The sequence below is a fragment of the Lytechinus pictus genome, chromosome 13 (assembly GCF_037042905.1).
Source record: "Lytechinus pictus isolate F3 Inbred chromosome 13, Lp3.0, whole genome shotgun sequence".
Classification (NCBI taxonomy): domain Eukaryota; kingdom Metazoa; phylum Echinodermata; class Echinoidea; order Temnopleuroida; family Toxopneustidae; genus Lytechinus; species Lytechinus pictus.
In genome coordinates, this window is record NC_087257.1 from 16,580,484 (window position 1) to 16,605,425 (window position 24,942).

Below are 24,942 nucleotides of genomic sequence, written 5' to 3' on the forward strand. Positions count from 1 at the left end.
TCATAAAAGGAATTCTCTGAACGTCACTGTTTCTGCCCTACTTGGTTTTCATGTTCCCTCTCTACATATTATATGACCCCTTCTCCCCTCTCTCTCCCCCTCTCTCAATTCGCACCCTCCCCTCTATCTCTCCCCCTCTCTCTCTTCATCTTTTTCAATATTTCTTTAGTAGAGGGGAGATATAAATTATGTTACAGCACTTTCACACATCATCTTCCCTCATCCCAGTGACATTTTTATGCTCTCTATTTTACGATGTTGAATCATTCTGCATGATACATTTTATTTTCCAGTTCCCTCCATCCCCTTTCATTATTTTAATCTCCCCCCCCCCCGTTCGTTTCTTTCTTTCTTTTCTTTCTTTCTTCTTTTCTTTTCTTTCTTTCTTTCTTTCTTTCTTTCTTTCTTCTTTCTTTTCTTTCTTTCTTTCCTTCTTTCTTTCTTTCTCTCTTTCTTTCTTTCTTCTTTCTTTCTTTCTTTCCTTCTGTTATTTCTCTCTTTCTCTCTCTTTCTCTTTCTCGTCTGTCTTAACATTTTGTACCCCATCTCTCCCTTTTTATTAAAAAAAAAAAAATTAAAAAAACACAATCAAACACAGTGACAGTTTTCGTCTATCCAGCATTGTTCAAAATGTATAATGTTATTCCAAACACACACTCAGTGTTAGTTTAAATATGCATATTATTACATCCTGAATTATGAAGAATCACTTTTCCCTACTTGGCATATAATAATAAACTGAATACTATGTCTACGGGCCTACTGCAAGTTCTGTCAAATAATTCGTAACCTTTACCATGTTTACGGCATATATAACTTGCATGGGCCTATTTGAAATATGATTATGTTTTATACGCCAGTAATCAGCGTTGGTCTTGTAGGCCTATTCATTCCGGTGTTCACAGTGTCCAGTTCGGTGTTTAGATGGCGCCTCCGTCACCAGCACCTGCATACAAACGGAATCAGGATATACATTAAACAACACTGCAAAAAACACAACCGTCCGGTGCTAATTTAACACAAGCCCAGTATCTCCATGTACAGTATGTACCAGAAAAGTGTTGGGACAACCCCAGTTTGGATTTGGGGTTAACACTAGACAGGCGTCAAATATTACTTCCTTCTTTTGTTATAAACACTGCTAATGATACAATCCTTGCAGCTGATTTTCTAAGAAAAGAACACACCCTAAGAGGTACATAAATGAAAGCTTAATGAAAATCATACAAACATTAAGAGAGTATAAACGTTTTGATCACTATGTACATGATATACAAGCAAATTAAAAAAATATCGAAATGTCACTGTACATGAACAACCTGTATATTAGATTAGCAGATACCCCGATGGGCCTGTATAATAATAATAATAATAATTATTATTATGAGGCGCCGATTTATCTAGTTGCCTATTCAATTGCGCACTATATACCCGGCTGTAGCTCCAGCTGCTTATGGCGCTTGGTGCATTCAAGGAATTAATCCTACCGGGTACCCATTCACCTCACCTGGGTCGAGTGCAGCACAGTGTGGATAAATTTATCGCTGAAGGAAAACACGCCATGGCTAGGATTCGGGCTAGGATTCGAACCCACGACCCTCCGTTTGAAAGGCGAGAGTCAGAACCACTAGACCACAGCGCGCCCGACAGACTACAGATTATTTTGAAAATGTCATCAATATAATAAATGAAGTGGCAGTTTATGTTCCGTTTTGATCAAGTTGAAAGCAAAAAGACAAACGTCATACTAACATACATGCGACTAAAAATAATTTGTTCATCTGCATTATGGAGAAAGTTTACAATACTAGGCTAGTATTTTTTTAGAATTACAATATTAAGAGGCCGCCATATTTCATGTTACGAATTGGGGGGGGGGGGGAGAGCTTAACACGCGTCGAAAACAACAAAATATGTACGTCACAGTACATACCTTTTTGTTGATTTTATGGACGTGATTGACAATATCCTCTTAAATAGCTTAATCAGGCCTGAGTTGAATTTAAGAACCTTCAGAGTTTATTTCCATCATATTTATATTTTGAAGCGTTTAATATGCAAATGAAAACAACTCTATAACTAGCTAAATTGTTTAGATTTTTTTTAAGCGTAAGTCAAATAAAAAAATTATACAAAATATGTATAGAAAAACGCTCTAAGCTTTAAATCGAGGGGGACGATGCCCCCATAATTTTTTTTTTGTAATGAAAATAGCAATGATAATAATTAATTTACCGGCACAAAAGACGACCCTGTTTTTCCTCCGTGTACACCAGCAGCCAGGGGCATTGGCACAGGCTAGAGAACAGAGAAAACATTGAAATACAGATAGATGAAACACAGATAGGTAATAAGGGCCATGGGCCCATTCAAAATGTCACAAGTGAGATGAGGGCAATTTTCGGGGGGGGGGGGCGTCTGACTTGAATCATGCAAATTCCGACTCCAAATTCAACTTCAACTATTATTCTGAAGGCATGTTATGTTCTATCGCGGACACTACATTAGAAATGTATGTCCGTAATACAACACAAATGGATTGAAACTTTCATGATCACATTAAGGATACCTTGTGCACGCTTTTATTATAGTTCAAAAAATGCAATAAATGGACAATGTCCATAACTCATAACACCCCAGGGCCACGGACCCCCCCCCCCCCAACACAAAAAAAACATGTATATACATTTTATATATATATATACATATATATATATAGGCGAAAAAATGACAAGACGATTTGACGTTGCTGTAGACCACAATTTAATCCGAGCTTTCGGCCTTAGGCCTTCTTCATGGGTTCTTTTAACAAAAACGAACGAAACATATCAATAGTATAGAGGGAGGAACAGGTGGAAATATGGGCATTTACATGTACATATATAATAATTGATATATAACATATTTGGTACAAGACACAGTAGTCATGTTAAAGAGTGGATGCCTGTTTACATTTTACATATATATATATATATATATATATATATATATATATATATGTATATATATATTAATTGCTCTGACTTAAAATGAAGGAAATACATTCTAACATCAATGTGCAGGCAGTAAACCTCCATCCTTTACATGGTCTACAAACATCACAATTACTTTTTTTTATAATGCACTTGATCACGTTCACGACGTACCTTTGTATTTCTTCATATTCCTCCCCCTTTTCTCCGCCAACAGAAGGTCCTGTGTGAATGGGTCTCTCTTCATGAATTCGACATCAGCGGCGAGATCGTCCTCGGCATCGTCGAAATCGAAAGCCAGGGCAACGGCGAGCAATGCAGCAAAGACGATAAGTGCCTTGGTAGACATGGTGTCAGTGTCGTTGACCTTTTCTGTGTTGATTATTTTGATTCATAGATAAAATTCAAAGGAAAAGTAAGCGAATAATGATCATTTTGTTTAAAAAAATTATGTCACCTTTTATCATACAAGCTATGTACTCAAGTTTGAAGAGATGCCTTGTCAGAGGGCTACTTTATAAAAAGAAAGTGTATGCGCGGCAAAATCTACAAGAAGCTTATGGGATTTTTTAAATCGGAATTCTAATAATTTTGAATAGAATGTAGTCATTTTTAATTGATATGCCCCATGTACAATGCTGTATATATTTTTTCGAGAGTACAACCTGTTCTGTAGGAGTGAAATACATCAAAGCACTTCTAATAGTTGGTAAAAATAATTAATGACCCATGATGGACTATAACAGGTAGGCCTATACCAGAATGAGGTATCCTATATAGTGTCAATCATAAACACTGATATTGTACCAGTCGGGCCAAAAGAATGTACGTACTGTAGATAAGGGTTCGCCGTGGCATTTGCTGCGGCGACAATTTTACGCTGTAAATTCAACACACTAATGGAATGACCAACTTTAACCCTTGGTTTAACACTATACCCTATCCTAAACCTGACATAAAACCCTATTACAACCCTAACCCTATATTTTAGACGAAATAACTCCCGGAGCAAATGTGGTGTCACCCTGGATAAGATGAAACCAAAGCATGTATAACAAAAAAGCTATTAAATCCAAAACATTGTTCTCTATATGCACAGATGAGTAATATCATACGACAACAGCAACATCATTTGCGATCACAAAAGAAATTCTTACCAAAATAACTTGACAGGAAGCAAAAACGGAATCTTCGATAGCCCTCCCAGGACGATGAATACAAGCTACCGTAAGAATCTTAAAAAGATTGAGCAGTTCTGAAGAAACCTCCAAGATACTCGATTTATATAGTTTTTTGGGGACGTAAATCGAATGTTAATATTTATTTATCCTTCACGGTAATTGGGCTGGAGCGAAGCGCGTAGGACAAAGAATCACAAAGTAGAATTTCGTGTTAATTAAGCCTCATTGTGTTAATTAGCTAGGATCTGCCATTGTGCTTTAGTGATCATGCTCACCACCGGAAGAATGATTTGCGTCGGTTTTAATGCGAGGCTGTCATTCTCAGTGAAAATTTGACCTTTCTAAAACATACGAAGTATACGATGAAATGTAGATTAAGCTGACTCAATAAAGTATCATATTTACTCATTGGGACATGACCGTGTCTCCAAGAAATTCTGTTTTTGAAGCATTTTGTCCTGCGCAGGGAGTTCATTTTTTCTTGCCTGTTTGCGTCCCCCCTCCCCCTCTCCATCTTTTCTTTCTTTTCTCCTTCCCACGCCCTCCTTTCCCTCCCTCACTCTGTCCATCTTTCTTCCTTTTCTCTTTCCCCCCTCTCCCTCACTCTGTCCATCTTTCTTCCTTTTCTCTTCCCCCCTCTCCCTCACTCTGTCCATCTTTCTTCCTTTTCTCTTTCCCCTCTCTCCCTCCCTCACTCTGTCCATCTGTCTTCCTTTTCTCTTTCCCCTCTCTCCCTCCCTCACTCTGTCCATCTTTCTTCCTTTTCTCTTTCCCCTCTCTCCCTCCCTCACTCTGTCCATCTTTCTTCCTTTTCTCTTTCCCCTCTCTCCCTCCATCACTCTGTCCATCTTTCTTCCTTTTCTCTTCCCCTCTCTCCCTCCCTCACTCTGTCCATCTTTCTTCCTTTTCTCTTCCCCTCTCTCACTCCCCCACTCTGTCCATCTTTCTTCCTTTTCTCTCCCCCTGCCTCACTCTGTCCATGTTTCTTCCTTTTCTCTTTCCCCCTCTCTCCCTCACTCTATCTATCCATCTTTCTTCCTTTTCTCTTTCCCCTCTCTCCCTCCCTCACTCTATCCATCTTTCTTTCAGTTCCCTCACCTCCTCTCTCACTCTGTCCATCTTTCTTCCTTTTCTCTTCCCCTCTCTCCCTCCCTCACTCTGTCCATCTTTCTTCCTTTTCTCTTCCCCTCTCTCACTCCCCCACTCTGTCCATCTTTCTTCCTTTTCTCTCCCCCTGCCTCACTCTGTCCATGTTTCTTCCTTTTCTCTTTCCCCCTCTCTCCCTCACTCTATCTATCCATCTTTCTTCATTTTCCATTTCCCCCCCCCTCTCTCTCTCTCCCTCCCTCCCTCCCTCCCTCCCTCCCTCCCTCCCTCCCTCCCTCCCTCCCTCCCTCCCTCCCTCCCTCCCTCCCTCCCTCACTCTATCCATCTTTCTTCCTTTTCCGTCACCCCTCTCTCCCTCCCTCATTCTATCCATCTTTCTTCATTTTCTCTTTCCCCCTCTCTTCCTCACTCTATCCATCATTCTTTCTGTTCTCTCCACCCCTCCCTCACTCTGTCTATCTTTCTTCCTTTTCTCTTCCCCTGCCTCACTCTATCCATCTCTCTTCCTTTCCCTCACCCCCTACCTCCCTTACTCTATCCATCTTCCTTCATTTTCTCTTTCCCAATCTCTCCCTCTCTCTACCCATCTTTCTTCCTTTTCTTTTCCCCCCTCTCTCCCTCCCTCACTCTATATCCATCTTTCTTCCTTTTCTCTCTCCCTCCCTCACTCTATCCATATTTCTTCCTTTTCTCTCCCCTCCCTCACTCTGTCCATATTTCTTCCTTTTCTCTTTCCCCCTCTCTCCCTCACTCTGTCCATATTTCTTCCTTTTCTCTTTCCCCCTCTCTCCCTCACTCTATCCATCTTTCTTCCTTTTCTCTCCCCTCCCTCACTTTCTCCATCTTTCTTCCTTTTCTCTTCCCCTCTCTCCCTCCCTCACTCTATCCATCTTTCTTCATTTTCTCTTTCCCCACTCTCCCTCCCTTCCTCACTCTGTCCCTCTCTCTCCCCCTCCCCATCAAGAAAACAGTCAATTGAGGCCCATTTCATAAAACCTTTTCATAACAAAATAACAGCATTAACAGTTAAACGCTACTGAAATCCTTCAAGCTAATTGACTTATAGTATTAAATTTGTTAAAGAAATTATATGTTATTATAACAAGTCTTTTTGAAAGGACCCCAGGTCGCAAGCGTGTCTGTGCATTTCAAACTTTGAAAAGGAATGATCTTGTATACACTTTCGAAGGATTTCTTTTAAATTTGCACAAAAAAGTAGAAAATATTTCTTACTGGTGGAGGGGGGGGGGGTAGGTAGTGCAAGTGCCCGTTTGCCACTCCTCCATCTGCTTACAATCATGGCTACAGCCATAATATGATTTCTTTATTCACTTTTATCTTTCATCATAAACACCCCCTCATGCAAAAAGACAATCCTTACTATCAACGTTTTGTAACTTATTAAACAGACAATCGAGTTAAAAAATATGACCAACAAGGGTTATAGATATAAGTTATGATCAGTATTGTTAGTCGAAAATTTTGGATCAAAATACCCATAGGTACTCCAATAATTACATCCAACCACCATCAATTGCCCCAAAATAATTTTTCGCAGCTTGTTGGTCATATTTCAAGTCACTTGTTTTGTTGGAGTACAAACGTTGATCCAGAAATTATCAGTATTTCCAGTATCTTTCGGCAATTGCAAGAACAATTGTGATACTATCGATTGCAAAAACTCCACAAATAATCATTTAAAAAAAATCGGAAACGTTTTTTTTATAAATAATATCGAATGGCAATATTGCCCTTTAAAGTTGCCGAACGACTCCTATATCTCAATATTATTTCATTTTCTCACTCCCCCCCCCCCCCTTCATTCTTTTTTCATTTCCCACGCTCTTTTTCTTCAGTTGCTATAATCTTTATTTTCATTGTCCATTATAAATTATTCGTCAAAGGAAAAGTACTGTAAGGCTATGTGTTTATTTTCTTTGTTTCAGAGCATGTTTCGTTTCACTGTTTTAGTATCAATATAATATTATTATGCATAGCAAGAATATGATTGCATAAATTTGATTGATTAGTATTGTATAATACATACAGTATATGTAAAGGAATATAGGCCTATATAATGAGTCATATTCAGACACAACACAATAGATTAATAAAGAATAGTGAATAAATGAATCACAGCTAATGTAAATCAGAAAATGAATATATGAAAGAATGACACATGATGAAGATGAACGAACAAACACCATTTGCTCAAAAGGGTTTAAGATGGAATGGAAATGCAATCCATGCAAGGTATTGTTGGTATGCACGTAACGTGATACACCATAGATTTTGAAGAAAAACACCAGTGTTGAAATAACAAATAAATGTGTTTTAATAACACCAACGACTAATTAAGTAACACTGAATTAAAATGACAGGTGTCGTCCCTTTATATGCACCAATATTAACAACCCAGTTTTTGCTGTGTACACAAAGACTGTGCTCTGCATATCTAGAGTAGATGTGTACATAGTGAAATATATCTACGTAAAAATATGGATATACCCGAACCGAGGGAATAGGTATAATATCGGGGCTTTTTTTTGGGGGGGTGGGATGGCCCACCCCCCCCCCCTCTGTACGACAATAGCAAACCGAGTAATGACACTCTATATTCAAAGCAGTGATCAGAATCGTTCTGCAACACCAATTTCGAATCTTTACATTTCGCGGTTTGTCACTGCATTTCTAACCAATTTGACCGCTATTTTGCACATAACGACTCGGCCTTGAAAAAACCCTATATTTTTGCATTCCAAGTACACTATTTGCTATACCATTCGAGCAGGGGCGGATCCAGGATTTTCCAAGGGGGGGGGGGCACATTTTTCCGAGGAAAAATTTGACAAGCAAGAAAAAAAGGTTTTCAACCAAAAATTAAGAATATTTTGTCCCAGAAAAAAAGGTCTTTACTTTCAAAAGTGGGAGAGGGGGCACACTTCTGTTTCAACGGCATTTTTACATTACAAATTTTAATTTTGCTTCTCAAAGGGAGGGGGGCACGGGCCGTCTGTGCCCCCCCCCCCCCCCCGGATCCGCCAGTGCATTCGAGTTTTACCAATAGATTTCAAGCCAACAAAACTGAAAATTGCAAAATAGCACCGGAGAAAAACATTTTCATTCAAACATAAAAAGCACAAACAAACTTTTTTCTTTATTGCCACGAAATCACCCATACAGTTTTGTTAAACAAGCATAGTCTTCACAATTTAACATCCTTGAACTGTCTATAATTATTGTTACGCTTCTTGGAATCTTTCAACGGACGTTTAATTGGATGGTCGTATTCATTTGGTTTTCTTCACCATTTTCCATCTTGTATCATTTTGATTGTCCTTCAAGCACAAATAAGCGCCGTTTAATTAGGGCACCACATTTCAGAAAGTAGAGCAAGCATTGCTACAGTGTACAGTATTCTCTTATAAGACCGTATAAAGACGATTCTTGTTAACCATAGCTACATAGGAGGTAGCTTTGCGATAGTAGCCATATTCAGGGGCCGCGGTACGGTTTTCAAAGTGGGGGTGGGCTGACCATGCAAAAAATCACAATCATATGGTAATTTTTACGTTTTTGTACACGGTTTTGGAAAAAAGTGGGGAGGCTGAAGCCCCCCCCCCCCCCCAGCCCCCCGCTTCCACGTCCCCTGATGTTTTTTATTCGGTTGTTTTCTCAAGGCAAGCCTCGCAGGCCTGCAGGGTGCTATATATGCCATCTTTTGTTTGTTCTACTGTCGGATAGTCTACAGGGGGCTCGAAACATTTTTAAAAATAGGGGGGGGGGGGCTATTTGAATGAACCAAAAAAAAAACCTCGGGGATATCGAAATTATAATCGTAGGGTTACGATGTCGGTGCTGACAATGGAATCTTAGTTGAATGACAATTATTCTTTCATAAAAGACAGAGATAACCTTGTCAAGAGTTCCAAGTCTGTGAACAACGCAGTATCATAGACGATTCTTGCCCCCCATGGGAATCTGACAATTATTATGCATGGTCAAGCGCTTTAATCCATTATAGAAAATTAGCCAAACAATTATTCGAAGATGGGCTCAAACTTAGATCAAAGTAAAAAACGAAACGGGTTTACGATAAAGACAATTGACTCAAATACACAGCCGCTGATAGTGCAGTGGTGAGCCACGCCCAACAATTAGTGTTGCTATAGTATCGGGACACGCCCATCGATTCCATGGTATTATAGGCCACCTCTCTACCAGTGTATTTGTTGCAGAAGTTGTCCCGACAGCACGCTTTGCAGTTGCCCGAATGGGCGAGTTCACGGCAAGTAGATTCCTCGGTACAGTCGAACTGCCGTGTGCAGTCACGCTTGGTGTAGACATGGACTCCAGCCGCCATCATAACTTCCGTCTGAAAAGGAAAAAAATAAGAAGAAATATTATGGAAGCTTAAAAGTGCCACCCATATGTTCATAATCATAATCATCTCGTCGTGTCTACATCTCTTAGGGAAAAGGATAAGATGAAGAGATCTCAGATCTCGTCATGTCTATATCCCGTGTGAGAGATGATCAGATGACAAGATCTTGGATCTCGTCATACCTACATCTTATAGAAGAGATGATCAGATGGCAAAATCTCGGATCTCGTCATGTCTACATTCTGTGGGAGAGATGATCATTTTCCCTAAGAGATGTAGACATGACGAGATGATTATATGAACATCTGGGTGGCACTTTTAAGCTTCCATAGAAATATCATATTATAAGCAATGATCATTCCAATAAGGTAAGGTAAAAGCCTCCTGCTATTCTGTCAAATAATAATTTAAAAGAATAAACACAATGTTCTTTCACCTTGTTAGTTTACTTTTCCTCAAAGGGTCCTCAAATGGTCCTCAAATTGTGTGTTTTCAATGTTGTGTACTACTTTGTATTTTTGTTTCGAACAGAATATTTGCAGATTCCAATGATGTTCAAATAAATTCAGTTCACTTCAATTCACAAATTTATTTGACAGCAGATAATGATGAAGAAGAAGACGACGAAGAGGAGGAAGAAGAAGAAGAAGGAGATGAAAAAGAAGGAGTAGAAGAAGAAGAAGAAAACAAAAGAAGAAGAAGGAGTGAAAATTAGACTACTTGGAAGTTTCACTAGATGTCAGGAAGCCCAGTAAATATTGAATGAAGTGACCCTATTGGACCAAATAGATTAATTCGGTTAACCCGTGATGATGTTAGACGATTTGACCATCACTTCTGCTCGTAGACAAACCCCTATAAAGGGGGTGGGGTGCATGTATATGAGTCTATAGGCCTAATAGAAAATTTACCAGGGATGCTTAATTGAATCGACCGTTTCCGTACCCCCCTCCCGCCACTAGCACCTATTTTATAAGGTATATTTATCATGTGAAGGCAACCAATGATGAGGTTACAATGAATCAATGAATAACTGTAGGTATTCATGAAGTATTAACCCAGACGGGGACACATCCCTGGCATTCATAATGCCAAAGCAACACGCACAGACCCAATGAATGATACGAACAACGCTATTGTTTCGAACTTTACATTCATCGATGTAGTGTATGTAGTCGGCTACCGTCGCGATGATGAGCGATGTGACTGGGGACTTATAATCATTAACCCCGCAGATGTCATCCATATTTTAGTAACCCGGTCGCCAAGACAGATCCAGTGATACAATCCACGTGACATCGCAATGGACCGTGCATATTTCGGACGATAAATTTGTATCTCATGCGTTTTTAGTTTCGGGACACGCAGAAAATATCAGGTAAGGCTTTATTGAAGATCTTTAATTGGAAGAGTTTAGTGACATCTGTAACTGACATTGTTCAGTGGAATCTTTAATTGAAAAAGTTCAGTGAAATATTTAATTGGAAGAGTTCAGTGATTTTTTTTATTATTGAAAGAGTTCAGTGCAAACTTTAATTGCAAGAGATCAGCGCAGTTCCGCAAATCTGTAATTGGAAGATTTCAGTGAAAGTCAATTTATTGTTAGATTTTAGTGAATCTTTAATTGGAAGAGTTTAGGGGTGAAAGCCACTGACGTACAGATGGGGGGGGGGGGGGCTTGGTGGCCATGGACTCCTCCCAAAGTTTTTATGACTAAGAAAATAAAACATGGGGAAAGGGGGAAAAGGGAAAAGGTGGATTGCAAATCTAATTGTGTTACAGATTTTGACAAAATGACCTAAAATTTTACAACTTTTCTGTTAAAATCTCGTCTTGATTTTCCAGGTGTTTCTCGATCGTGATTTTTTTTATGGGGGGGGGGGGGGGCAACAGCCCCAATGGCCCCATCTGTATGCCAATGGTGAATATTTGGGTCATAATATTTGAACTTACAAAGCAGTAGGTGTCACATTCAATGGCTACGAGGTCAATAGGTGAAAGGTCGCAGGTCGAGTTTGGGGATAACATGGACATACACCGGAAGCACTTGAAACAAGTTGAATAATCGAATAAACCTGATAGAAGGAAAAAAAACACAGTAGAACGGTAATGCATTTTTAAATTTCATTATAGACATAAAACGATAATGAAAGCTGACTATCATAGCGACACATTGGTAGCACCCAAGTCGGGGACATTGTGATGACCGTCGACCCCCATGAGAAGGGAAGAGAAATAGGGAACAAAAAGGGGGGGGAATCATTATTTTAAATGCATATATCGTTCTCCCAGATGATGCACCACACTAAGGCCTACTTGAGCCCCCCCCCCCCCCCCATATAAGAACAATGGAAATAATCTTCGTGACGATATCGCTTCTGGAATAGTTAATATTTCCGATAGTGATAACAGCAGAAGAAATAATTAATAAAAAATTCGAACTTACTTTGCTAGACATTGTGCAATCCTACATTAAAAAAATGAAAATGCGATATACATTCTTCGTAACTATGACTTGTGTGTACTTGGATCCCCCCATTTTTTCTTATTAAGAAAACGAACATTCTGAGTTTTCAAATCTTTGGAAAAACGTGTTGCAACCATCATAAAATAGATTGGCTCTGTTTTGTTTTGTTATTGTTTGTTTTTTGTTTGTTTGGTTTTTTTGTATTATTTTCATTTCCAAGTAAAGGAACAAGTCGCTGAGCCGCGTCACACACAAACCCCGACGCAAGCACCCGGAAAAGTTTGACAGATTTTCCCATTGCACCTACACGTCTCCAAAACTCGACATGCTAGGGGTCTCATTCCACGTTCTGATGAAGATGGATGCATGCCGTCGAATAGCTTCCGAATATTCAATGTAAGTTCGAATTTCGATTCGTAATCTAATGAGCTGTTAGTTAATTCTAACATGTAATATTCCAACTGGACTTTCTTATTATCTTGCCTGGAAATAAGATGAAAAAAAGAAGAAGAAAATGATGACTAAAATGGTAATCAACGTGTTTTTACAATGTAATAGCATTAAGAACATTAAAGGACAAGTCCATCCCAAAAATGTTGGTTTCATTAAAAAGAGAAAAATCAAACAAGCATAAAACTGAAAATTTCATCAAAATCGGATGTAAAATAAGAAAGTTATGATATTTTAAAATTTTGTTTTTAATTTCATGAAATAGTATACTCACATCCTGGTAGGTATGCAAATGAGGAAACTGATGACATCATCAACTCACTATTTCTTTTGTATTTCATTACATGGAATATGAAAAATTCTTATTTTCTCCTCATTGTCATGTCAAACGAATTTTTATTCCTCTCTTAACATTATGTAATTATCATTTCTTTGAACATTTTGTGGTTCAAACAAAAGGGTCCTTGTTGTCAAATCTGTAAAAATAATATTATACAATTCAAACAATAAGAAACAAAAGAAACGGTGAGTGATGGACATTATCAACACTCTCATTTGCATATCACGTAGTTGTACATGATTTTTTTGTGAAAACAAAACATAGTTGTACATAACTGTTTTGTGAAAAAATCGAAACTTTAAAATATCATAACTTTCTTATTGTATTCCGATTTTGGTGAATTTTCAGTGTAATGCTTCTTTGATTATTATCTTTTTATTCAAATCAACATTTTCTGGGGTGGACTTGACCTTTAACAATGGCAAATTAAGTAGGATACGCATTAGTTATACATTCTAAAATTATGTAAAATCCATTTTGATTATCCCCGATATTGCACCTCATTGGTGAACGGTGATAAATTTGCATTGATGCATAAAACGATTATCATGATAATAACGTTACCGACCCTTTGAATAAAAAAAAAACACATAAATAATAGATTCCCCATGTATTTACTTACCGAGAAACACAATCAAAACAAGCGTCAAATGTCCTCCAAATATCATTTTCAAAATTGAAACTACATGTAGCAAAGAATTGAAATCAAAAGTTTTATCCTTGGACAAGTCCAGCTATTTTTATTGCATGGAAGGTGCATAACGGGAAATGCAGACGACACAGCACGAGATGTTGCTATCGATAACAGTCTTCATGCGAGGGATGCTTTGGCGGGTTTATTGTTATCGCGGGCTCGGCTGGACATCATCTCGCGGCTCGTTCATTGGAAGTATATGTGATGACGTCGTGATCGAGTCTCGGGGGGATCGAGAGACACCTTACTTTCCAACATCGCCCGCCTGCCCGGTCCAGACCCGCACTACCTCCAGAAAAACAGCGACATCCGTGACAATCTAATGAATAAACAATTCTAAGCGAACAGGCATAAGAATTGATGTGACGATTGCTTTCTCCAATATTGGAAGCCATTTTCAAGCTTGTCTGGATATCACATCGAGAAAATGAGTAGATACAACTTATTGGAAACTTTTTGTAACGCAAGGATTGATAATATTTAATATTGGCCTAATCAGACTGTAAAATAACTCACTAAGAGTAATTATACTACTACTACTACTACTACTACTACTACTACTACTACTACTACTACTACTACTACAACTAGTACTAGTACTAGTACTAGTACTACTACTACTACTACTACTACTACTACTACTACTTCTACTACTACTACTACTACTACTACTACTACTACTACTACTACAACTAGTACTAGTACTAGTACTAGTACTACTACTACTACTACTACTACTTCTACTACTACTACTACTACTACTACTACTACTACTACTACTACTACAACTACTACTACTACTACTACTACTACTACTACTACTACTACTACTACTACTACTACAACTAGTACTAGTACTAGTACTACTACTACTACTACTACTACTACTACTACTACTACTACAACTAGTACTAGTACTAGTACTACTACTACTACTACTACTACTACTACTACTACTACTTCTACTACTACTACTACTACTACTATTACTACTACTACTACTACTACTACTACTACTACTACTACCACCACCACCACCACCACAACCACCTCCACCACCACTACTACTACTGCTGCTGCTACTACTACTACTACTACTACTACTACTACTACTACTACGTCTACTACTGTATTACAACTGCTCCTACTAGTAACACATCTACTAATCCGTTACTACTGCTTCTTTGCTCTTACTAAAAGCAGCAGGAGGGGGATAAGGGGGTATCCGTAGCAAAATGATGGTGCATAATTAAAAAAAAAGATCTGTATTCTACCTTCAATGATAATAAGTTCGCACGGGCAACATAATCGTGATTAGTCTTCATTTATTTTTCATTTTAATGACATACCGACCCACAGTCGTTAAATCTAAATGAACAGACATGGAAAATACTGCATAGACTTTACTATCTGATATATATTGCATGTTCCATGTATAATTGATTGTATGGTGATGAAAGCGATGGGTATGAGAAATTCTATAGGGGGACGTTGAAGAAGGTTTGTCAGAAGGGGATGGGAGGGGGTAATCAAGCAGGGAGAAGGGAAAATGGGCGTGGACAAAAAATATTTTGTTACCATGGCTATGGCGCGGATGAAACACTTCTTGGGACTCTTTTTCAGTTATCGACTTTCGTGGGTGACCCCCCCCCCCCGCCACCACCGCCACCACCCCCTTCCACTGTTTCCCTTGCGACAAACCATGATAAGAAAGAGAATAAATATATTGCATGGAAATTGGGAAAGTAAAAAAGGAGGCGATTATTAAGAGATGGGTTATCAATTAAAAATTATCCAAGTAATTTCAATATATCCATCAGCATAATTATTTCTAAATTTAGTGCATTATGGAGTATTAAGGGAGAATTTGGAAGAGGCCAAAAAGAGGAAATGATAGAGAGAGAGAGAGAGAGAGAGAGAGAGAGAGAGAGAGAGAGACGGGTGGAAAGAGGGAGGGGGTGGGTGAGGGGGTGATAACTAATTTTTTTTGTTTTAATAACAAGATCAAAACAATGTGAATGGAAAAAAACTTCCATCTCTCGGCCCCCTTTCTTTTCCTCTCCCCTCCTATCTCCCTTTCTTTCTCTCATTCACTCCTTCACTCCCTCTATCTTAAAACCCCATCGGACCCGCTGAGCCACGGATCATGATTATTTCATTATTATTCATCAAACTATTCCACCAGGAGGAGTTAATAATACAAAGACCTAGACATATCCATTCCAAGATAATACTCTGCTCCCAAATGATTCGAGGAATACATTAACCTATGAAAGAAGAATGGGGGGGGGGGTGACAGAGAGGGTGGAATAGAGGGGTGGGAGGGGAACGTAAAGATATCCTTCAATATCGAGGATGGAAATTTAGACAGAAGGGGGAGGGGAGAGAAAAGGGCGGATAGAGAGGGGGCGAAGATTGCAAAGAGGCTGAGAGATTACAAAGAAATGAAGGGAAGAAAGATGGATGGATAAATTGAAAGAGAGATAATTGTTTTAATTGATACAATAATTATTATCATTAGTATCATCGTCATTGTAACTGATTATTTATTACTGCCTTTGTTATTTTATCGACGGAGAGGACTGTAGAGATGGCACCTGCATAGTGATAGCGCAGGGAAAAGGGGCTAAAATAAATTAAAAACACAAATGGACATTCCTGGAATTACAGATAATTGTTAACATTACCCAATAATTCTAATTTTTTTCATTATGATAATCATCATTGTTTATTACAAATATTTTTTATGTGGGTTTTAATTATTTTATTAACATAGGTTTTGCACCATTATGCAAAATTTCAACGATCGATGTTACTCCTTTTTCATTGTATTTTTAGTATTATTTCAATCATCGCAATCAACACCAACATCACCATGAGTATATGCCATTATCACTATTACCTACCATCAGCACCACGACCACAATAAGCCTATCACAGCCTTCATTATAATCATCATTGCAATTAATGTAATTACAACATCACCATGATGGTGATGATGATCATTATCATCACCACCACGACCAACAGCACCACCATCATCATCATCATCACCATCATCATCAGTATCTAAATCAAGATCACCATCATCATCATTTGAATCGTAGGAGCATTTGCTTTATCCCCTTAAATCAAGAGAAGAATAAACTACTACAACAGCAGAAAATATACTTATATCAGTCTTTTGTTTTTGAAATGTTCTTGCTTCTTTATATGAGCCTATTCTTTCTTTTCACATCGTGGAAGACTGTTTTCTTACTTTTTCATGGGCTTTCTATAAGGCTAATCATCCTTCCAAGTGCCACTGCTGGTTTTGAAGCTTACCCCAGATCTTAAATTTGATATGTAGAGTGACAAACAGGAATCCGTCCTCGTTTTAACTGACAATGACACCTTTTTTTTCCCGAGTGCTTTATACGAGAAGGCTCTGGAATCGTTTTAATCTTCATATCCCGTGGCTTACTAGCTTCATCTGGTACATGATCTGGGGCCCGTTGCAGAAAGAGTTGCAATCAAACGCAACTCTAAAAATCATACGCAACTTGATTTTCAGCCAATCAGCAGCGAGCATTTTGGACTTGCGATTGACTTTTTGACTTGCGTTTAAACGCAACTCTTTCTGCAACGGACCCCAGGCTCGGAGTTAAGAGTCCTCTTTTGGACGAGAACTTCTAACGTCTTCAGCTACCAATTCTAGGCTCAAAGAAGGTCTGTTCTGGGCCTGCCTTCACCAGAATGAATGTGTCTAATATTTGTGGCTAGAGAGTTGCTTTTTTCTCTCGTCAACATTCTTTGTAAAGTTCTGTGTATCGAAACATTAGTTCGTTGTAAATTCGAAAGCCAACTTTCAGCTGACATTGATCTCTGTCACGTAGATGCGATCGGGTAACGGTATATGAAACCTCCGTGCAGGGAATTAACATGTTCTAATCTAAGCGATAAGTATGGAATCATTGTAATATTCTGTGCTTCTTGGTCTGTGAACGCATAAGATCCAGTCTTTATTGAACAATGATTCCCCTCGAACTATATATAGTCATCTTATTCTCCACCGAGCATCGAAGAGCTGCTGCTATGTTTTGGCCATCTTTGATTCCTTCTTTGAGTGGCTAGTGTAACCTACTTTTCCATAGGTCTGCCATCTAGGAGTTGCTCGTGTCACATCTTCCACTTGACTCATCTTCTTTGAGCAGCTAGTTTTGCCCTACTTTCCCAGAACTTAATAATATTGGTCTCCATGGTCTGGATTTTAGGAATTAATCTCCATGTCCTTCTACTTGACACTTTTGTAAGGGCAAGTGGTTAGCTTTTTCTTTGCCCAGTTAACCTTGATCTTCGGCTTCTATGTCTGGAAATGCATGTACCTGTCCGTTATGAGAGTAGCGAGTATCCTTAGACAGGACGTAGCAGAATCAAGGTGTCCATCAGCCGGACTATCTTGTCTCGATCACAAGAAGCATTCATCGGAGCACGAGGTTTTTCCTTGCTCGATGCAGAAGGACGTACTCTCCCATAGTTTCGCTGCTTCTGTCCTGGGTAAGAGTCATTCACCAGAGTGCAGAAGAATCATGATGGCTAGCTGGCTGCAATCTGGCCCATATCTCATTTTTAAGAGCTCATTATTCGAAAAAGCTCCTCCTCGCCTAGTCTACTGCATCATCTTCTGCCATGACTTGAACCAGGCCCTCCTAAGAAGACAACGTTCTGCGCAGGTCTCCTTCACCAGGGTGTAGTGGAAACTGTCAATGGGTCTCTCTGTCATAGTGGCTTTCATCAGGTCGAACTCTTTATCAGCCTTTCTCAGAGAAGCCAAAGGTCTCTCGTTCTTCTTTGCACAATCGACTGCATCATCTTCTTCAGCCAGGCCTTGAACTGATCTCTCCTAAGAGGACTATGTTCTAGATGTGCAGGTCTCCTTCACCAGGATATTTTGGAAGCTGTCAAGGTTTCGCTCTGTCATTGTGGCTGTCATCAGGTCGGATTCTTCATCAGCCTTCATCAATCTACTGCATCATCTTCTTCTGCCAGGCCTTGAATTGAGCCCTCCTGAGAAGACTTTGCTCAGTACAGGTCTCCTTCACCAGGATGTAGTGGAAGCTGTCAAGGGCTCTCTCTGTCATAGTGGCTGTCATCAGGTCGAATTCTTCCTCAGCCTTCTTCATAGAAGCCAAATGTTTCTCGCTCCTCTTTGCATTGTCCTTTAAACAAACAAAAGGGAGAAATGCTCCACTTATTAGTTTATACCAATATTCCAGGACACGTTTTCAGATATAATTCATTTTGAATAAAAGATATATATTTTAGAATAATATCGCATATTAAACGTCTTGGCAGTTGTAATCCTGTTTTTCGGAAATATACACACATACTTCTCAAGCGAAGTGTGGGGTAGTTTTGCTCTAATGTTTTTATCGCGATGTTTTTCTTTCATCAACATTAAATTTCAAAATCACGGCAAATTAAACAATTTTCCTCTTTATTTTTTTACTACATAAAATACTTTTATTAACTTTTAGATTCAGTATGGATTGCTTTTATATCCACTTACATTCATTGCAAGAACTTTGTTGGCCACCCAGACGTCATCAGTTTCGTTGATGACGTCACGTTCGCTCCACCCCTCCTTGGCAATGATTGATGTCACTTTGCTGAGAGTCTTTAGTTGTTGATTCTGCTCTTCGTTATCGCTGAAGTCGATCTCAAAGGCCATGCCTTCCTTTGCGTGACGTGTGCAGCTCATGGTTGTGATCGGTGGACCGGGCAAAGACATCTCTGATGGTTCGCTATCTGCAGAAGGAGCTAGATAATCATGGTCCGTTGTGATCTCGAATGCCACGCCCCCTTTGCTGACTTTGACATCTGCTTCTACATCTGTGATTGGGTCAGAATTATTTGCAACCTCAAATGCAACACCCCCAGGGCGCGCCTTGATTTGAGTGATGTGAGCAGTAGTATCCTCGTCTGTATGATGATCTGCATAGAAAATAAAACAGAAGAAAAAAAACATGTTATTATTCCTCTGAAAATTCTGAGCTTGAACAACAGCCTTAATCTTGTAATTCGACAAGCTTGTTACATTTTGTTTATTATACTATCCCATATTTCGTAACTTCCGTATCATAACCACCTTTTGTCATCTTCCTCCGATGAATAATGTCTTCTTATTGTGTTACTTCTCTTGACAAAGAAATAAAAGTCTTACCAATAACAAGGATGTCACAGTTCTTCTCGACTTCACAGCTCTTCTTGACTTTTCCTGGTGGGTATGACATGGAGTGTGGCTTTTGTGTGCTGTCATTGTCGTCGTCGAAGTCGGGCTCGCTGTCACCAAGAACACTGCTGGCCAAGAGTCGTTCTTTAAATGAGCGATAGAAATTGGTAAGAGGCAACAGAGTGTTAACATGCATGGGTCAAATATCAAATGTAAATGAATAATAAATATATGAAAAATAAATAATTAATTAATTGATTAATTGATAAAGAAATAAATATTCTTTAAAAATGAAAAGAAATAAATATGTAGATAAATAAATGATTATACAAATGAATAAATGAGTGTATGAATGAATGAATGAATAAAGCAGGAGATACTCTTTGTACATATCAGATACAGATTTAGATTACATCTAAATTCACTAATATCTTTCACACGCAAAATATGCATTAATCTTCTTGATGGAATTATATATTTTTCATCATATGAATGGAGCTATTATGATCATAAACCTGATTAAAATAATAAGCGTATAATAAAAAATGGTAAAGTAAAAAATATTTTGGCAATACGAAACATTGTAGAGATTGTAGAAGAACGAAAGGGAAAGATGCGAAATCTGGAGCTGCCCATTTCTGTCAAAAAGTTATGAATTCAAAGCCAAACATACCGATTGTTGCAAAAATTACAGATTATTTTTCTAATTATTTTTTTTATTTATCAATTTCATCACAAAAATATCTCATTCACGTGTGAAGGGCCGCCCTTTCACAGGTACCCACCAACTCCCCTTCAAAAACATATTTTATTCATGTTCTATATCATTGATATTTCATTGACTTACGATAAGCCAAGAATTCTTCCGCGTTGATTGTCTTGTCTCTCGGATAGGATGTCGAAGGCTGGTCGATGTCGGTATAGATATCGGAGAAATTGATCGGTGCCACCTGTTTACAATATCACATAATAGCTTGATTCATGAATACCATTTTGATTATATTTATCATAATGCAACCCGGGATTCCACCCCCCCCCCCTCCCTTGGAAATTGTCTGATAGAGCCACTTGGTTGTGGAAAAAAAGTATTTTCTTCACCCACTTCCTTTTGTCTCGTTTGATATGTTTCTTTTTTCCTTCTCTCTTTCTGTCAATATATTTCTTAATTTCTCTCTCATACTCTCCCTCTCTCTCTCTCTCTGATCACCCGCCATCCATCCAACTCTTTCTTTACGTTTCTCGCCCCTTTCATGTTTTGTACGGTCATGCCGTCCTCTTTTTAAATGTTCCTATGTTATTTCTTTTTAGTTTTACCCTTATAATATCTGGTTATTTCACTTTTTTTGTTTCACATTGATCGTTGATGTAAAAAGAGAAGTGTACACAAAGGCGTGAGTATAAAGTTTTATTCAAAGTTAATGCGAATATAAAAAAATCTAACTTGGTCATAATATGACTATTATTCTCATGATCCCCCCCCCCCCCCTCTCCCCAATTGCAATTTGAACTTTTCTTACTTTATTCCTCCTGCGGAACACCTTGGTTAAAGCCTTCAACAATGATCTCCCATTACGCTTTTGGCGCCGAGTTTGTGATGTATCTACCACCAGACCCATTGGTAGAGGACATACTTTAGAATTTGTACATCCCATGATGAAGATTTTTAAAATTCCGAAGATTTGTAAAGAAATAATCAGAGAAACCGCTGAATGCAAGTTCACTCGGAGAAAATCATTACAATAATCATTGTGATAATGATTGGGCGTTCCCAGGGTGACCCATAGCGCGTGTCTAGTTTCATGCATGTGACGTCACATTGGATGCTCTTCGCGCTTACATGCGGTTTCATTGCGCATGCGTATCATACTTAATCAAAAGAATAAATAAGTTATTGTAAAATAAAGTATTTGGAATTGGCATCAATGCATTCGAGTCGTCCTTTTTTTAAGATCTTTAATTTTCCAAAAATGTGCATGAGAGCTCATTTTGAAAAATAAAATATCAAATATTTCAATTTTTACAGATTTGATATTAAATGACTCTTCATTTAATCAGTACGGTTCATCTGTGGGGACTACAGCTCTCGAGAACCAGGTTCGATTACCAAGATGAGAGAGAATCTCAACCTGCCTACTCTTGCCTCAAGACGCCAAGTCCTGAAACTTACATCCTACTTCGAAGTGGTCGAGGGGTTGGTTCCTGCCCTTCCTGTTGATAAATTTCTTATTAAAGCAAGACCTAAACGTAATATCAAAGCTAAGAAATTTGTAAACTTTGATGTTACTAATGTGGTAGAGAAACAAGTAACAAATAACTCCAAGTGTTTCTCAATAAGACATTGTAACACAGAGCAGTTAAGAAATTATTTTTTTGTGAATACAACGTTGGCCTGGAATCAACTCCCTAACGAAGTTGTCAGCAGTACATCACCAGAGGTGTTTAAAGCCAAGATTGAAGAAAGCCACCTACGTTTCGACTAAACTCATTTGCGCCCTCTCCTAACCCGGTGCATTATACCTGACGGTCCTGCACTGTATTACATCCAGATCCAGAATCACAATAAGTAATTGTAATTTCTATTTTGTTTTTAAACTCTCGATGATTCCTTGTTCCTTGTCGTTCTATTCCCTGAAGTCCTCCACCAGGGAGGGTAACTCAGGGCTGACGAGAGTGGGGGTATTATTACTCTGTTTTGTTTTGTTGCAGGTTTTGCATGTTTAGTTTTAATTTAAGTATGTCAGTGCTTTTGGAGCACTGATATGAAGAAGTAATTCCAGTTTTAATATTCATATTTCAAATAATACAGCGTGAGTATGTGACATCATCGTCTCTTTTGTTTATACCCAGCCCTATCTCTCATTGATTTCAAAGTTTCAAGATTTTACTGATTAACTTCATTCTATTTTTTTTTTACACATAAAATAACTCAAAACGATCATGGGCATAATTGGGCAGATAATCAGATATAATGTATGATACAAAGTAATATCAGATAAGATTGAAAATGAATATGTTGATGAAATCTTCGTGATGCATAGGCCTACAGCCTTTCACTATTTTTGTAGAAATTGATGCAGTGGCGGATCTACGGGGGGGGGGGTATGAGGGTAAACCCCCTCCCTTCGGCTGCCAAGTTTAAAAAAAGGTAGGCCTAATGACCTAAATTTTGGAGTCAACCCCAAATTACCTTCATTAGAACCTTTTTTTAATTGATCGGTACCAAAATGACCGTTTGGTAGTGGAACCCTTTTTTATGCTAAGGAGGGGGGTTTGACCGAGAATTAAATCTGACAATTTCTCGGTCAAACTCCCCTCCTTGGAAAATAAAGCTAGATACGCCCCTGTGATGTATATTTTATATTCTTTTTCCTCATCCGTTTTTTCCGTTGGAACCTGGTCCACCATAATATGTGTTTGATTGATTGGCCTATGTGTTTTCCTTTTTTCCTCTTCTTCATTCTTTCATTATTTTCTTTTCATTCAGAATTATTTAAATGATTATAAATGATATGGTGAATGATGACAATCTAAATCAAAGCCAAGGAATAGACCTATGATAGAGTTAAACACATTCATTCATACAATTTAGAATTTTTGCTCTCGACCAACTTATCTCATGTTTAACATCTGTAAGTTTTTAAATGAACATCTCGTCACGAGTAAAGAAATTTCTCATTTGAAAAAAAAAAAAAACCCAAATAGAATTACAGCCGGAATATACTACAAATACAACGCCCCACTCCCCCTCGAATCATTGACACTCGATCTAAAAATCATCAAAACAACACTATCAGGGGAGTGTTTCAACAACATTTTTGTCCGACAAGTTATCAGATCTGACAACTTTCCTTGATTCTGATTGGCTGAGAAGCACTGTTACTATGGTAACTGTCTGATAAAACAGGATTTGTGGATAAAACATCTGACAAGTCCTTCATGAAACGCTCCCCTGAAATGACTGAAAAGAAGGGAAGGGGAGAAGGGAGATACTTCAGTAGCTTAGTCTATATATATATGATGGATTATGTACTTTTTTAAACCGAAAATAGAAACAAAATAGAAACAAAATAAAAACAAAATAAAAACAAACATTTCAATAGCGCTGAGCCTTATTGCATGAGCTGTTTTGTTTTTACACTCTCGATGATATGAAGAAGTAATTCCAGTTTTTTCAAAATTGAATATTCATTCAATTATTCTACTAATAGATCCAGCGGCGTAGGCCTACCCAGGTCCCAGGATTTTCCAAAAGGGGGGCAATTTTTTGGAGGATATTTCGTTCGCGAAAAAATTTGACAAGCCAAAAAAAAAAGGTCTTCAACCACAAATAAAGGATTTCGTACCAGCAAAAAAAAATTGACCAGCCCCCCCCCCCCCCAAAAAAAAGGTCTTCAAGTTCAAAAGAGGGGGCACACGTCTGTTTTCATTGCATTAATACATTGCAAATTATTAATTTTGCTTCTCAAAGGGGGGGGGGGGGGGTACGTCCCCTGGATCATGTTGTGACTCGTCAGGGGGGGGGGGGGCAGTCTGCCCCCCCCCCCCCCCTTAGGTACGCTAGTGAATAGATCATAGATCTATGCCCGGGATCTATGAGCTAGCTACGTTGAAAGGATTTAACGGAAACGGAAGTTCGGGAGGTGGATCTGATGACCAGAAGTTTGTGTTTATTTCAACATATTAGTAGGTATGTGCGACGCAAATGCTCCATTATTTCAGAGATTTTATTCATTTTGATTGTGACGAGTGTGCTTGATGATGTACTTCTGTATAAAAACGGTTTTTATTCAACATCGCTTTCAAGATTTCTTCGTTTTTTGTTGGGCATACCCACGCATCGATTTTCGTGTTAGTATGTGATTGCCACGCCCATCAATGGGACTTATCAGTGACCGCGATCGCTCCACTCTAAGCACCAAGGCTATTAATTCCTGTGTTAAAAAAGTGAGTGCACGCGAATTAAATGTTGGACTTAAATTACTAGATCTTACCATGGAGCTCCATGACGAAATCTGTTCTTAAATTAGACTCTAGATATTACTAAATTGAAAAAATGTATAAATAGTACTCGCCTGGTCTTTTCTTGGGGTATTGAAGCCTTTTTGTCCAGAACTTGCTCAACTTTTGCGGCAAATT

At 38.5% G+C, this 24,942-nt stretch overlaps 3 protein-coding genes across 3 annotated transcripts; all 3 read right to left on the reverse strand.

The window, feature by feature from the left end:
* Window positions 1-604: 604 nt before the first annotated feature.
* LOC129274580 (uncharacterized) lies at window positions 605-4,440 on the reverse strand. Its single transcript, XM_064108669.1, has 4 exons — window positions 4,130-4,440; window positions 3,147-3,344; window positions 2,236-2,298; window positions 605-946 (listed from the first exon to the last, which is right to left on the reverse strand). The coding sequence occupies exons 2-4, from the start codon at window positions 3,319-3,321 to the stop codon at window positions 921-923; spliced, it is 264 nt and encodes an 87-aa protein (XP_063964739.1). The 5' UTR covers window positions 3,322-3,344; window positions 4,130-4,440; the 3' UTR covers window positions 605-920.
* Window positions 4,441-7,171: 2,731 nt separating this feature from the next.
* On the reverse strand, window positions 7,172-13,725 carry LOC129274100 (uncharacterized). Its single transcript, XM_064108705.1, has 3 exons — window positions 13,524-13,725; window positions 11,598-11,719; window positions 7,172-9,635 (listed from the first exon to the last, which is right to left on the reverse strand). Exons 1-3 carry the CDS (start codon window positions 13,567-13,569, stop codon window positions 9,351-9,353), a joined length of 453 nt encoding a protein of 150 aa, XP_063964775.1. The 5' UTR covers window positions 13,570-13,725; the 3' UTR covers window positions 7,172-9,350.
* Window positions 13,726-18,598: 4,873 nt separating this feature from the next.
* LOC129274101 (uncharacterized) lies at window positions 18,599-19,867 on the reverse strand. Its single transcript, XM_054910959.2, has 3 exons — window positions 19,798-19,867; window positions 19,144-19,556; window positions 18,599-18,793 (listed from the first exon to the last, which is right to left on the reverse strand). Exons 1-3 carry the CDS (start codon window positions 19,865-19,867, stop codon window positions 18,599-18,601), a joined length of 678 nt encoding a protein of 225 aa, XP_054766934.2.
* Window positions 19,868-24,942: the final 5,075 nt, after the last annotated feature.